The sequence below is a fragment of the Hydra vulgaris genome, chromosome 15, assembly GCF_038396675.1.
Source record: "Hydra vulgaris chromosome 15, alternate assembly HydraT2T_AEP".
Taxonomy (NCBI): domain Eukaryota; kingdom Metazoa; phylum Cnidaria; class Hydrozoa; order Anthoathecata; family Hydridae; genus Hydra; species Hydra vulgaris.
This window is the reverse complement of record NC_088934.1, coordinates 41,153,930-41,171,563: the sequence shown is the minus strand read 5'-3', so window position 1 is coordinate 41,171,563 and position 17,634 is coordinate 41,153,930. Positions and strand designations below refer to the sequence as shown.

Here is a 17,634-nt window from a genome sequence, read left to right as displayed (position 1 = left end):
TTATTTTTTTCCCTAAAAACTGAAAGCAATTAGTTAGGCAAAAAAAGCCTGTAAATGTATGTCTATATATGCTATGATATAAATAAATATATATAAATATTTACAGTGAGAACAGAATTTAATTGTACAAAGTAATTTTTGCATTTCATTTTGCAAAAAACTTGCTTTTATCTTGATTAATAATGAAAACAACTGAACCAATTTTTTTTTTAATTTTCTACACCTATTTCTTATTTATAATTAATCAGTAAAAATATAAGAAAATGTGTTTGTTATACAACTTTTTGATTTTTTACTTACACAGGTATTAACTTGCATGCACAAAAATTAATTGTACAAAACTATTATTTGTTATGAATGTTTATGGTTTTTTTAATTTATAAAATATCAATTTTATTATTAAATTCATATTTCTAGAACATTACTTAAGGTAAATATTTAAATACTACTCAACGAAAACTTGTTATAGAATTAGTTAAACAAGGAAATACTCATAGAAAAGTTGAAGAACTTACAAATATTCTATTTACAACAGTTGGAGCCATTGTAAATAAATACAAACAATATGAAAAGTTTGAAAATCATACTGGACGAGGACGAAAGCTGAAGACGACCTCACAAGATGAAATTTTAAGAATGATTAAAAAAAAATGTTTTGAAAGTGCAAAAAATATAGCAAATCATCTGAAAAACTTAACAGGAAACACAATTTCACTAACATTAACAAGAAATTGCATTCATAAAGCAGGGTTTAGTGGATGTATAGCTCAGAAAAAACCTTTTTTAACAAAAAATCATGTGAAGAAAAGAACGAATTATGCAAAAAAATATTATTTAATGCCAGCATCATTTTGAAAAAAAGTACTTTGGTCTGATGAATCCAAGTTTAATTTAAAAAAATCTGATGGTACCCAGAGAGTTTGGCGAAAGAGGGGTGAAGTATTTAATTTGAGTTGCACAAGAGAAACAGTTAAACATGGTGGTGGAGGTAAAATGTTATGGAGTTGTATGACATGGAATGGTGTTGGTAAACTAGAATTTATTGATGAAACTATGAATGCTGATTTTTATAACAATATATTGAAATAAAATTTAAAATCTTCTGCTAAATGACTTAGATTGGAAACAGATTTTTGTTTCAACAAGACAATGATCCAAAACAACTGCTAAAAAAACTAAAACATTTTTGATGAAAATGACAAATGTTTTAGAATGGCCTTCACAGAGTCCAGATTTGAATCCAATTGAATACTTATGGACTTTATTAGATAAGAAAATAGGCAATAGAGCATTTACAAAAAAAGAAGATTTGAAGAAAGCTGTTGTTAAATCATGATCTAACACTGACAATAATCAAATCAAATGTCTAGTAGAATCAATGCCGAAACGCTTGTTAGATCAATTAAATATTAAAGTATATTAATAAAATACAAAAACTTGAAAATGTTTCTCAGTTATTTTAATAAACTGGTATTTTTTCTTAGCTTTAACCTATAAAGTTTTTCTTGTTTTAATTATTTTATGCACAAGTGTTTTTATCCCCTTCTTTTTATTTCAAATTCTTAACCAAGTAATTCAAAACCATAAAGACAAATTTAACAAATTTTTTTTTAAATTTTCACTAAATTGGAAAAAAAAAGTTCTTTATAATTACTGCACGATACAGTATTTTGTTCAAAGATGTTAATTTTATTGAAAAATTACTTTGTACGATTAAATTCTGTTCTCACTGTATATATACATATATATAAATAAATATATGCACATATTTATATTTATATATATGTATATATACTATATATATATATATATATATATATATATATATATATATATATATATATATATATATATATATATATATATATATATATATATATATATATATTAGGGCTGTCCAAAAAAAATTTTTTTTTCAGATTTGATTGCATAGTTGTTTATTTTGTGCCATTTGACATAGTAATTAACTGTGCAAAAAATCTTTCCAATCAGATAATGTTTAGGGGGTGCTCAATGACCATAAAGTTTTACGAAAAATGTGAAAAACATGGAAAAAGTCACAAAGTTCCACAAATTTCTAAAACCCGGTTAATTAGATTTTTCAGATTTGATCAGTTTTAATTATCTCTAAATATTAAATTCTGAATACAAATTACAATCCACATCCACTTTAGACTGGTTTATTAGCAGAGAAATTAATGAAATAAAATACTGCAATACGACTAAAGTTCTGCGGTTTTTGTTATATCAGAATTTTTCCAAAATAAAACACTAGGATTTTTGACTCTTTGTCATTGATTAAAATACGAATTATAAACAAAAAAACATATGAGCAATTAACATTTAATTATCGTAATGTTATAGTTCGTGCAATGTTAATGCTAGCGAGGACTATAACTCTTCAGAGTACACTTTCTGGCATCTGGCACTCGCTTTCTGTGATCCTCAACCACCTGAATTAACCTCTGCATTTCAGATTCATTCCTTGTAATCGATTCATTAAACATCGACATTAAAGCCACAGATCGTTCGGCAGCATCATTTACTACTTTCAATGAATATACTAAATTTTTTCCTTCTTGGTATTCTGGGGAATCATTCCAGGTAGCTGGATCGTTGTTGAACAGAAAATCAATATCAACCTTCATTGACCGCAACGCACTTGCTGAAACTGATGTCACCAGCATGTCCAGAGATTTCTTCTCTAGACTTTCAATGTTCTTTAATTTGATCAACCTTTCAGACCAGTTCTCACCGTGAAATTTCATGTTGGAAATCATTTTTCGCTTCTCTTCCGTTTGAAGTTTGTTTGAAAACAAAGCTAGTGGGACCAATTCTGGTGAAAGGTACCACAAATGGTTTTGAAAGTTCTTGACTGCTGCTTCGGAAATCGTTTTATTCACAAATGCAAACTGCTTAAGTTGCTGAAACAGAAACAAGTCATTAACTGGAGCATCGCTGGCATTTGTGCATGATATCCAAGATTTTACATAAACCAGACTAGCAAATAAGCAAAATTCACAGAGATTTTTTTCCTCTTTTGTGGTCAACTTGAACTCTTCACGAAATAAATAAATCTTAAAACAATAAATAACCTTGGCCATCCAGCGAGCCATGTGATAAGCACCAGGGATCTTGAAATGATAATTTTTCTCTTCTTGATCAGGCAGTTTTCCAAGTATTAACAGACAGAGATCCATGATTTCTTTGTAGTCATCCCTTGGCATTTTAACATGCAGGTTTTCTTTGAGGAATGCAATCACTTCATTTTGTAGTTCTTGCACCAGGGGTATTTTCATTCGAATGTCATCCAGAGGTTTAAAATTTCCTTGATTAACTTTGGGCCAATATTGCTGAAATCTCTGGAAAAGAGGTATGTTGGGACCAGATGATGGTCCAAATAGTGATCCAAACACTCCTGCTACTATGATCTTATGAACATGGTGTCTGCAAGCGAAATGAAACAAATTTCTACCTATATGTTTCTCTAGAACTACACATGCACCATTTTTGGAGCCAGTGTTAGAGGCTGTAGTATCAAAACTCATTCCAATAACATCACCAATTATGTCCCAGAAATTAAGCAGATGAATAACTGCTTTTGCTTGGGCTTCTCCGGTTCCAGCTGATAGTTTTGCTATTCCAAGTATTTTGTCAACATTGTGACCTGTCACACCTACAGATAGCCGGTCAACATTTGCTTTAGGGGCTGCAGAATTTGTACGATCTATCATCAGTTTGCCATCCCAGTGGACGATTAATGGTGGTTTGTCCAAATCGCAGAATTCAGTTCGAACAGTGGCTTCAATATTTGATCGATGATAGGTTCGTTTTCTACGGACTGTAGAACGTGACAATGATCCATCATCGAGGTTCTGTCCACCAGCCCTTGCAATTGCTGCTGCTAGTATAGTAAATTTTGTGTCAGATAGATTAATTCTGTCTAATGTTGATGAAACATCAGGCGAGTCAAGAATTGTATCTAAGATATCATTATATCATTGTCGTTTTGGAGTACTTGCTAAACTTGATTCAGCTGACCCTGAAGAACTTGCTTTACTGACTTGTTGTTTGTAATAAACAGGGATTTCTATCTCAAAATCTCTATCAACCATTTTGTCATTATCAACAGCATCGTTATCGTTGTCATCACTATAACTTTCGTCATGTAAAGGTTCAATAACAGGAACTATTGCACTCGCACCAGATTGTCTTTGCTCTTCTTTTAGCTTTCATTCTCTCTCTGCTTGTTTCCTTGCTTCATTTCTTTCTTCTAATTGTGAAAGTTCTTTGTCCTCTCCAAACATCACCATTTTTCTCTGACATCTCTGATCCAATAAAAATTCTTTATCTTCAATTCTGATCATGGTTTCAGCATCCTTGTGGGCAATGTCAAAAAGTAGGCCAATGGTGTCTGTAAATGATTTCTCTCTCGATTTCTGAGAATCTGACAATCTGGATTTATTTATTTTTATTAATTTAAATTCCTGGACTAAAGTTTTCAACTTTAAGACTACATTCGGATGAAATGCTGTCGGAATACGGGCTTTATTCCAAATAATAATCAGTTCATCAACAGTTGTTTTAAGACTTTCAGGCACTGACTTTTTGGTTGAATTAAGATGATAAAAAAATGTTTTTAAAACATCAGATGTTAAGGGAAGAACTTTATCTGGAAGATTTGGCTCTGGTTGTCCAATTAAAAAGATTTTGGTTTGAAGTCGTGTAGAGATAGCAACACGAGATGATGCTGCCATTTCAATGATAACTGAAATATTATGAGAAAATCAAAACTCAATACCATATTATACAAACTTATCATTCAGTTGTTGGTTTATGCAGCTGCAGCAATATATTATAATAACTATTACTAAAGAAATTAAATAAATATTTTCAAATTAGAAATTATTATTATCTGCACTTAATAACAAACAATACACTACCAGACTACCATGCTAGTTTTCTGTAATAGGTTACTAAGGTTAGGTACTATCAAAATATTAATACATTTGTTGTCAAACTGAAATTCCAAATAAAAATAATATTTATACTTGTAAACCTTTTTATTCTGTTTGAACAAATTCTAAATTGAGTTAAATAATAGTATTAAAATTATGAATACAAATTTTAACAAAATGATATAAACACAGTTGTTTTAAACACTAGCAGACATTTTTTAGTCTGGTGCCCTGATGACAGTTAATCTGCTGCACTTTAATTAATCTATATAGCACGCAATCAGACAATATTTCAGTGGAAAAAATCTAACTAACCAGGTTCTAGAAATTTTTGGAACTTTGGAACTTTTTACACGTTTTTGACGTTTTTCGTAAAACTTTATGGTCATTGAGCACCCCCTAAACATTATCTGATTGGAAAGATTTTTTTCCACAGTCAATTACTATGTCAAATGGCACAAAATAAACAACTATGCATTCAAATCCGAGAAAAATTTTTTTTTCCTGTGTTCACATGAACAGCCCTAATATATATATATATATATATATATATATATATATATATATATATATATATATATATATATATATATATATATATATATATATATATATATATATATAATATCTTTGAAAGTCATTTTCTTGTTATACGTTAAAATATGGGTAGAATTCAATAAATATGGCTGCGTATAAACTTTTTTTCAATATATATACATTTTTTAATAATATAAAATTATTTCAATATTTCGCTGATCTATCGTGATCAGCGTCATCAGGTATAATAAATAAAATAGTTACAAAGAAATCGTTAGAGTAAAAACAAACCGTGAAAAAGATAACACTAAAAAGCCAAAATATAATACAAAAAATTTTTCTCAAATAACTGACGTCAGCCAATTTTATTAAAAAATGGCCCCCAGGCTTTAGTTGTCACGTTATCATCATCATCCCGATTGAGAACCACATCACCATTTCTCAACTCCTGTCGAACCCTAGCTTTGCTTATTTCGAGTGACTCTCTGATTTTCCGAGTTCGATATTCTGGGGCTACAGATAATGTTTTTGGGTTGCAACCAATCAAACTTACCATGGCATGTTTTGGAATGTTCAGTTGCACCCGAACTGGACCATTTTTCTTTTTAGCTGTTTTTCTGGTGTTCAATACATCTCGATATCACCTTCTTTTTAGTTTCACCAATGTATATCGAACCGCATGAACATTTTAGCTGGTATACGCCAGGGTCTGTGTTTGGTGGTAGTTTAGTTCTATTGTTGCAAAAAATATTTTTTAAATTGGGAGTTGATGTGAAAATAACCTTCATGTTTTGTTTTCGAACTCTTTACGAAGTTTTGGACCAACAATTGGTATCCAAGGTAGTTTTATAAAGGGTTGGGTATCTAATGGTTGACATGTGGTGTTTTTTGAACCGTTTTTTAAATAGTCTATAGTAATATTATTTAGAATGTTCTTGTCGTGGCCATTTTCAACAAATATGTCTATTAGAAAATCAATTTCTTTTTGAAGGTGTTTTTGAGAGCAAATTCTTTTTGCACGACATAAAAATCCTTTGAAAACGCCAATAATAATGTTAGGATTAATGTTCGAGTTAGGTTTAAGTTGAACATTTGTAATAGCTTCTTTTCGATGTCTTTGAAATTCATAAGCTCCAGAGCCTGTGTTTGTAATATTAATATCTAGGAAATTGAGTTGTTTGAGGTTGTTTTCAAGTTCCTCTATGTATTTTATGGCAGGATGTTGTTCATTAAGGATGTTCAGGAACATTTGTTGTTGTTTTATTGAAGCGAAGCAAGCGTGACAATCATCTACATATCTCTTGTAAATTTTTGGTTCGGATGTATAAACAACTGCTATGTTAAGGGCCTTTCTTTCTATATTTTGTAAAATATATTCAATATTTCAGCGAAATATCGAAATAATTATATTATTAAAAAATATATATATATATTTAAAAAAAGTTTATTCGCAGCCGTATTTATTGAATTCTACCCATATATATATATATCCAACATTTGCATGTTGCCAGAAAGTTAAAACCATTAATTTAATTACAAATTAATCGTTTTTTTTTAAAAACCGCAAAAAAGCAAATTTAATTGACCAGAATGTTTTTAAAAACATTCTGAATGTTTTTAATAATATAAACAATGTTTTTATTTTTATTTTTTTTAATAAAATGTTTTTATTTTTATTTTTTTTACTGTAAACCATGCACAAAGTGTTGCTACATCGACTATCTTATAACCTGGCTCGTAACGGAGTGCTGCTACATCGACTGACAAATAGCCTGACTTGCAACGGAGTGTTGCTACACCGACTCTCTTATAGCCAAAAACTTATATATATATATATATATATATATATATATATATATATATATATATATATATATATATATATATATATATATATATATATATATAAATTGATTTTAATAAAAAAGGCAGCGTATAACTATTTTTTTAAATATATTTTAGATATAATAATATATTTACAATATTTCCTTGACCTATTGTGGTCAGCGTCATCAGGTAACGAAAAAAACATTACAAAACAACATAAAACCAACCGTTTAAAAAAGAAGACATTAAAAAGCATAAAATATAAAAACCAATCAAATAATATAATAGTGACGTCAGTTAAATTTTTGTCAAAACTGGTCCCCAAGTTTTTGTTTTCACACTATCCCCGTCATCTCTATTTAGAACAGTTTGCCCATTACCTATCTCGTGTCAAATTCTTGCTTTATTTATCTCCAGGGATTCTCTAACTTTTCTTATCTTGTATTCTGGAATGACTGCCAAGGTTTTAGGATTCAGCCAATCAAAAGTACCACGGCATGTTCTAGAATGATCCGTGGCTCCTGAACTCGACCATTTTTGATTCAGTATATAAATTTTATTAGTATATAAATATATTAGTGATAAATAGTTATACGCTGCCTTTTTTATTAAAATCAATTTATTTACATACATATCGTATAACAAGACTGACTTTTAAAGATTATATATATATATATACATATATATATATATATACATACATATATATATATACATGTTTATATATACATATATAAATATATATATATATATATATATATATATATATATATATATATATATATATATATATATATACACACACACATATATATATATATAAACATATCTTAATATATATAAAACAGCCATTTGGATATTCCCTTTATACCTTTTTGGTTTCAAGATCTTCAACATTAGATGCGTCTTCATTAGGTTTAGCAGATAATTTATCCATAAATTGTGAAATTTTGTTTATAACAGCAGGAACAATAAGAGCTTCTATTGCCTTCACAACATTTTGCTGAAATCTATACACCCAAAAAATAACAGAATATTTTTAAATTAAACTTTATAAATATATGAGAAAGGATTACGCTATATTCTTATAATATTAACTTTATTTTTATATTACTTAAAAAACTAAAGCAATTAGTAACCACTAAATTTTTGCATTAAATACAAAAAAATAATATGAATGTATGAAACTCATACCTTTCAACATACTGAGACATCTGTTGATCATCAAAACTTCCTTGTCGTTCTATAGGATGTTGGAATTTTGTGACAATTTCATGCAGTGTTGCTACCATAGGTTCAAATTTTTCTTCATGTTTTTGACGCTTAGATTCTAAATGCCCTTCCAGTTTTTCCAAGTCTAAACAATAAAAAAATATATAAATAAAAAACTAAACTAAAAACTTTAACACTTAAAGAGATTCTCAAATCAATTAGCTAATTAATTTTAGTTTATATAATTTTATTATTGTATAAAAAAAAAATGCCAAGTGTTATTTTCAGTTACTCTTACACAGGATAAACTATTTTGATTGTTACTAAACAAGTGAATATAACTTTTAGTACAACACTATCATTATCAAATTTCCAGTCTTGCTGTATGACAGACTTCATTTTTAAGAAATGTAAATATAATAAAATAGAAAATAAAAATGCATAAAATGGCAAATAATGCATAAAATGGAAAATAATAACACTATATGTTATTATTTGCACAACTTTGTAATTGTTAAAAAAAACTAAGATGCTATAATAGCATCTTAGTTACTTTTAACAATTACAAAGTTATGGAAAGCTGTCCTGAAGCAGTTTGTATAATAATTATTAGTAAACCCACATAAGGACATTTAATCTAAAGTAAATTATGCAACAACATATTTTCAGCATTAATAAATATTTCAACTTTACTTTGTTTGTTGACTATATTGTTATTACTATTATTATTATTTGTTTATGTGAATATTTTATAATTATTATTATCATTATTATTATTTAAGTATCAAATAAAAACTAGCACATTAATATATTATATTACTTATTGTATTATTAATTTGTATTTGTGACATTGCCACATAACTGTTGAGGTAGCCGCAGATCAATTCTGGAAGGATGGCTGTATGGATTCCAAAAGACAATATCTTTTCGATTTCAAGAATTTTGTGAGAACTGACAAATCATCATGATTATTTCAGCATGGTTAACATTTCAAAGTATAAAAAGCTGAAGAATAGTCTAAAGTATACCATCTTCAATTCAACCAGTTCCACACAGTCATGAATTGCATGTTTTAACTCCAACTTAATTTGAAAAGAGGCTGCATATCATTCTGAGGCAGATACACTGGATGAACTCAGCGGTTGACCTTATTTTAGGTTACCAAATGATTCACCTCATTTTTCTAATCATCAAAAATGGGATGAGTTAGTATAAGATTTAGGTCTCACTAAATCAAATGCAAATTTTTAACATCTTGTTTGAAACAATGGAATTTATTAGATCCAAGCTGTAGAACCTTAAAATCAAAAAAAGACAAGACAAATGTATTTGCATCCTTTTATCTAGTATTAGAATCACTGTTCTAATACTATTGTCATGATGTTTGTGGTCTTTTTGATGACATTAGTATTGTTCACAATCCTGAAGATTAGAGGTTATTTATTGACAGCTCGACAAGAAGTCATAAAGCAGTTTTGCTCCATAATGGAAACTGATTTCTTTTAATTTCATTAGCTCATTTTGCTTAACTAAAGGAAAACTAAAAAAATGTAAAGTTGTTGCTTGTGAAAATTATTTAGTAAAATTGGGATGCTTGCATTTTTTCCCAGTCTACAAGAAGGATACACAAAGTAGTTACGCTTGCTTTATTTATGGGATAACACAAAGTAATCATGCTTGCTTTATTCATGGGATAACAGGCTTGCAGAGTTGCCAGTAAGAAAACATTTATAGCCTGGTTCACTAATTGTTATCGATATTTTCTTGGTACCTATTGAGAAGATTTTACTTCCACCACTTCAAATTAAACTAGGTCTTACTAAGTATTTTGTTAAAGTATTTAATCTGACTAGTGCAGCATTTCGACACATTCAGTAAATAATTCTGAAGGTGTAAGATGCAAAAGTTTTAGCAGGTATATTCACTGGTCCACAAATCAAAGTTATGTTGACATGTAAGAAGCTGAAGGACAAAATTTCTGCTATTGAAAAAGAAGCTTGGACTGTGTTTAGACAAGTTGCTCATTGTTTTTTCATGGAATAATAAGAGTGATAACTACAAAAAGTGGAAATTGTACAATATGCAATTAAAAAAATACAGAATGTCAATGCTGGATTACCTGCATTCATGCTTGGAATTTTTGGCCCAATGTTGGGTGATGTGATTGAGGAGCACACAGAACATTTTCATCAGGTTATTTTATGCAATGAAGAAAAGATACAAGGAAAGGTAGAATGCATCCATGAAAGTAACCATGTCTGGTGTTTGACACGTGACAATGCCAAACTTCATAAAAGAAAACCACTTTTAACTTCTAATGTTTTTTGAGATTGTCAGAGACTATTAGATGACAGCACAATGTAACATTATGTAATATATGTATATAATGTGATGTAACATGATGTTTTGAAACATGAAATTTTTACATAAGTAAATGTTATATATAGACCTGCAGTTCTATCTCTATTAAACTTAATACATTTAAAACATATTTAACTATGTACCATTCCAGGAGTCTCTCCAAGTAACTATTTCAGGAGAGTTCAAAGGAAAAATTAATTTTCAAAAAAGTAGAAAATTTAAGAACACATTTGAGCTGCTTAAGTTATTTTGTACTTTTTTTTCTTCTACCTGACACTTCTTTAACATGGATTAAATCATATTTATTTTACCATTTTCAAAAGGTCATTGTGTACAGTGTCTCCTCATGTCATTGTCATGTCATGTCGTTGTCTACAATTAGTAGAGTTTTACAAGGGTCTGTGCTTGGACTCTTTGGCATGGTAGTAAACAGTATGTTAGTCCTTAACCAATCCAAAGTTCTCTTAAAGTTGTATGCTGATGAAACTATTACATTATGTCAGATGCAACGACTCTGATAGTTGCTAAAATTCATGTCAACAAAACAAAAACTCAATTAATTGATTTTTTCTTAAAGGATTCCAAGGGTTTGCCAAAATTTAATGCTGGCATTAAGTAAGAAACCCTTACTCAAACTCTGCCATGTGACATTACAAAATGATCTTAAGTGGAATACTCATTTCAAAAACATCCATAAAAATGTTGCGCTGGAATGTCTGCATCCAAAGCCTGGCATCATATAGTATCCCTCCTGATTTAATATGAAAAACTTACCTTGTCTTGATCTTTTTGGATATGACTTACATTTGACCCATGTTTTGCAATATCTCTAGCTCTTAATTCATGAAACTTTTAACCATAGAAAAACATATAGCAATCATTTGTAACAAGCACCTATGTTTAAACCAACACTCAATGCGTATTGAAGGCATCTGCCTTAGATTAATCAAAAAAATTGCCAAATTAAATGATCTATAGTGCAATAACTCAGGAATTTGCATAAGCTGTAACTTCTGCACCTAAAATTGACTTGATTTTTTAAATTCTAATAAATACTTAGATATTGTAAAAGAAATAATAGCAATAAGTTCAAATACATGGAGTTGTTTTTCAAATACATGGATTTGTTTACTTGTAAATATCTTAAAAAACTTTAACCCAATCAGAAGATTAATTTATGATTTGCAGTTAACTTTAACCCAATCAGAAGATCAATTTATGATTTGGAGTTAATGAGACTTTATCAAACTCTTAATCTAGAAATTTAAAGTTTTTATTTTGAACAGCACAAATATCATAAAGGTAATATCATAAGCACTAATATCAATAATTTATTATCGATATTATTATTTAATTTCAATAAGTAAAATTAGGTGAAAATACAAATATAACACTTGTATCACTGCTTGGCAAATAAATATTTGAACATGTTTATTTGTCTACAATATCATAACTATAGATAAAAACATCTTACCTAGCTAACAAAGAAATATTTTAAAAATGTAAGCTTCTTTTATAACAAAAATCATTGCTAGAGTTATATGGCACATTTAGATTTTTTTATGGTGAAAAATTGAACTAAATGTTTTAAGCCATTCTCTCATATCTTCTTATCCTATATTCCGATCCTATTCCGATACTCTCTCCATGTTTTTTAAACTGATTTTCTTTTTTTGAAAATAGTCAGGAAAAATTGTTGAATTAAATTCAAATTCAAATTGAATTTTTATTTAACAAGTCAGGTAAGCTTGTTATAAATGTTGAAAAAAAAAGACATATATATATATATATATATATATATATATATATATATATATATATATATATATATTTATGTATATATTTATACATATGTATATATTTATACATATGTATATATTTATACATATGTATATATTTATACATATGTATATATTTATACATATGTATATATTTATACATATGTATATATTTATACATATGTATATATTTATACATATGTATATATTTTATACATATGTATATATTTATACATATGTATACATATATATGCACATGTATAAATATATACATATGTATATATTTATACATATGTATATGTTTTTACATATGTATATATTTTATACATATGTATATATTTATACATATGCATACATATATATGCATATATATATATACAGTGCAATATATGATATATAGTTTTTTACAATAGTTTAAAATTGCATAGGATTAGTAAATACATTGTTTTGTTCCTTGCTGGAATGCTTGGTTGATTTGCATAAACATTGCTAAAGAAGCTTTCTCAAAACCCGGAATTAAAATGTTCTGAAAAGATTCACGGTATGATGAAGGTATCAATCCTTCAAGTGCTCCTGCAACAGCACAGCTGATAGAATCAATGAAATTCTAAAAAAATTATAAATTCATTTTTTATTTTTAAAAGTTTAAAAAAAAAATTGTTTACAATGTTAAGTTGAAAAACCTTATTTATTATTTAATAAGCTTATGTTGAAATTACTCATGTTTTTGTTGCAAAAAGTTTAAAATTTTTTATTTTTGAGATTTTGCTAAATTTTGTTGTTGTTGAGATTTTGCTAAATTTACTGTCATAATATAACTATAATACTATTTTGCACATTCATTTGAATATTTTTTTTTTACATGGGGAGTTATTTAAATATTTCATAATCGTAGCTAGAGGGTAACTGTGGAAATAGGTAGCTTTAAATAAAAGTTTTTTTTACAAAAAAAAAAAATTTCGCTCAAAAACTTTCAACCAAGAATTAAAAAAAAAAAAAAAAAAATTAAAAAACAGGTTTGCTGCATACTTTTTTTTTTTTACCTGTTTTATTTTTTTTGTTTTTATTTTTTTGTTTTTATTTTTACTCTGCATAAATATTGAGAACAACATTAAATAAATCATACACTTAATTTCCAACCCATTTTGAGATTAGTAGAGAAGTGCCTATATTTAATTTTTCTTATGTCTTTGTTATTTCAAATGATGCTCTCTATCTTTATAAAGCCATTCTTGCGTGAAACACTAAACTATTCAAAAAAATTTTAATGTCCTTTATGTTTTAGGAAAAGTGCTAAAGTGTTACACTTCTACAGTACTCACACTTACGTTCTGTAAAAAGTAAAGCTACCACCACTTGCATTCAATTTACATTTGAAATTTTAAACGTGAAATTCGACACAACACTTACATTTAATTTAAATTTGTTTCATTCCATACTGTTTCATCATGTTTCATCTGTGTTATTTTATATGCACATTGATTTGAAAACGCCTTACCTTATTTCTTTAGTCTTCTTTCTAGCCTTCTGTTAACTAAACCTGCATAACACCCCAAATTATTTTCTTAGTAAGTGTAACCCATGAAATTAGTGATGAGAAGCTATTAATTTTTTAATTTTTTTTTTTTTTCTCATGTGAATTTTAAAATAAAAGATGAATACAAGCATAACAATGATAACAATTGAAATATTAAAAATGCAATCAAGATTTTTTGAATAACGACCTTGCTTTTCATGAATTCTTGTGTACTTTCACAGAATGTACGCTCCCATATTGCTAATTTCTAAAAGTAAAAATTTTTGAAAACAGTCAGCATAAAATAATTTTTAAAAATTAAAAACAAAAAAATAAAAAGTTAATTTAATAATTACAAATAATTACAATTTTTTTAACGTTTTATAATAAAAATAATTTTAAAAATAAAGCCCTGTTTTATGCTGGAACTTCGTGAGGGTTTAAAACTATTACTAGGATTGTAAATGAAGTATAAATATAAAAGTATTAATCAGATGATGCATTATGTTACAAGGGTATCATCATAAAATAATACAGTAGCGGGATAGCGGGTATGGGGTAGCAGTAGAGTGTTTGCATAAAAAAGTAGCTTTCTTGTCTAATTCAGAGAGACTTCCTTGACTTATTGAGAGAATTCAGTGCTGACTGTGCAAAACACTGTAACTAATCAGCTACAACTTTTAAAGAAAAAATAAATTCCAAATATTAAAAACCTAAATGCAAAAGCAAACATTAAGGTTTTTAATATTTGGATAAATATGGATTTTCAAAGAAAATCCATATTCATCTCAAGTGCATTAAAAATAACAATAACTGAAAAGATTTTGAATTAACTAAGTAAAAACAATTATTAAAACTATTTAAAAAATATTTTATATTGTTAGTCACAATAGTTTTTCTATCAAAAAATAAATGAATATATTTTTTTATTTGAACAATGAATCTTATTTTTATTTGAATGAAGAACTTGGTTTCCAACACAAAATTTTCAAGAACTTGTTTCCTATTTTTCCAGGATTTTTCAAGATACTCTATCATAATAAAAAATTACACGACTTTCAAGGATTTCAACTAAAAAAATTTCAAAAAGTAAAACCAGTCAGAAGTCAGAACAAATTGTCATTTGAAATATAGAATTTAAAAAATAAGACATTAAATAATACTTAAGAATCTAAACCCAAGAGCATTTAAGTCTTCTACCTTTCTAATAAAATATTAAAAACCTAAAGCATAAAATATTGCCTAAAAATAAACATATAACACATAAAAACAATTGGTTTTTTTAATTTGACAAAGATACTAACAAAGGACAATCAACAAAGGATAGCGTCACATATAAAATACTTTCTAGTTTATGTTTAGTTTTTTTACAATTAAAGATTTTTTTTTATTTAAAAACTTTAGGCTTTTTTCATTTACATATATATATATATATTTTATAATAAAAAACCTTCTTATTTCGCTTGTTAGATAAAAATTAAATTTGAATTTTTAGACTTTTTAGACAACACTTTGCTCTAACTATTTTTAACTCCTAGTCAACAATTTTTAAACGCTGCATTTTTAATTTATATTTTAAATTATTGTGTTGGTAAGTGTTCAACTGTTCAACTGTTTGCTTTTCTGGCATGTTGCTGCATATCCCTTCAGGAATTTCTCAGAAAAATGAAAGATGCTTTTTTAATGATTCCTTAAACAACATGTGACTCTAAGTTTTAGACTTACTTAAACACATTTTAAACCTAAGATTTTGTCTGCCAGAGATTTTCAAATGTTATTATGTAGGTGAAAAAATTATGAAGCAGTTGAAAAAGTGAGTCACATTTTTCAAAAGAACCTTTTAGAATATTTTAGCTCAGTAAGTCATCAATAATAACAGAAAGGATAATGTTATAAAGGGCATCACAGTTTTTGTTGTTTAAAAGCCTTTTTGAAAAACATTTAAATTCTCTGATTCTAATTTAAAAACAGCTGAAAAAATGAGTTACATTTTTCTAAAGGGTTTTTGAGAATATTTCAGTAAGTTATCAATAACACAAAAGATAAAAAAACTTTTTTATATAGTATTTTTTAAAGTACCTGGTATAATGTTATAAAGCGAGCATTTTTCATGTGAAAATGAAACAAATGGAAGTTTGAAACATACTAGCATAATATGTTATGACTATATGATAAATGGTTGATGTGCAGTTTTTATATATATGTTGATATATGGTTGATGGTAAGACCTGAATCTTTCCATCAAGTGAACTTGCTTTTAGCTGCGAAATAACATAACATAGAGTAACAGTTGTAAAATGGTAGTACAAAGCAGGTGTGAGGAAAACCAAAATACTTATGTGTGATAAATATAAGGGAAGTTCGTGTACCTAGGACCTCTTTGTGCCAAGGCCAACTCTTTATTTGAAAACTATAAAGTTCTAAGTTATGTTTCTCAGTCGGGTGATTAGTTATAAATAAATTTATTTTCCAATCTGTTTTTGATTCTCAGAGTGTATTGCTACGTCAAGTTATAATTAGAAAATGCTTTTTGATGGTCTAAAGTAAAGTTTTGCTGCTGGTATCTTATATTGTTTTACAATCCTAGAGGAAATGCTTTTCAATAGGTTCTTGTATATTACATTGTTGTTACTTAAGTACTAAATCTGATAATCAATAAGCCTCTCAATCTGGGTTTGTTATTAGATTATGATTTTTGTGACACTATTAAGCCTTGTACCTAGGGCCATATAGTTCGCTTGTACCTAGGGACATATGTGTTTCTCTGATAAAGAATTTGTTTAATTACGAAGTAAATTATTGAATTTCAGTTGGTGCAGAGCCTATTTTTTTTGGGTTAGTTTTAAGATTACCATTTTACGGTAGACTTATTTGTCAAAATTGCTTAGAACTCACAATTAAACATTTTTAAATGTGGAAATTCTAAATAAAATTTGTTAAATACAATCTAAGATTAAACAAATACTTACAAGTACTTATAAATAAATAATAAGTATAAAATAGATAAAATAGTTTAAAAATTTTTTAAAAAGTATTTCAACATCTTAAAAGAAAGTAAAATTATATACAAACTTCAAAAATAATAATTATGCTTAGTAACTTAAGCAATTAGTATAGAGATGTGAACAATTTCACCACTTATGATATAAGAATATATAATTGAACATAATTATATACATATATGAATACATACCTGAACAAAATTATACATATATATAAATACATATATGAACATAATAATATACATATATGAACACAATTATATACATATATGAACATAATTATATACATATATGAATACATAACTTAACATAATTATAAACATATATGAATACATAATTGAACATATATATGAACAAATAACTGAACATAAGGCAGATAATAGGTACGATTGTCAAAATACAAAATAATTCAAATTAATTCACAGAAAAAATATTAAATATAA

The 17,634-nt window shown here is 27.4% G+C and overlaps 1 protein-coding gene across 1 annotated transcript in view; it reads right to left on the bottom strand.

The window, feature by feature from the left end:
- Positions 1 to 17,634, bottom strand: part of LOC100206712 (enhancer of mRNA-decapping protein 4) — a 58,619-nt gene that overhangs the window by 3,126 nt on the left and 37,859 nt on the right. The window contains exons 17-20 of the mRNA XM_065818879.1: positions 14,398 to 14,457; positions 13,115 to 13,280; positions 8,517 to 8,679; positions 8,194 to 8,332 (exon numbers count right to left, since the gene is read on the bottom strand). Coding sequence (XP_065674951.1) covers positions 8,194 to 8,332; positions 8,517 to 8,679; positions 13,115 to 13,280; positions 14,398 to 14,457 — 528 coding nt within the window. The remainder of the gene's footprint in view (positions 1 to 8,193; positions 8,333 to 8,516; positions 8,680 to 13,114; positions 13,281 to 14,397; positions 14,458 to 17,634) is intronic.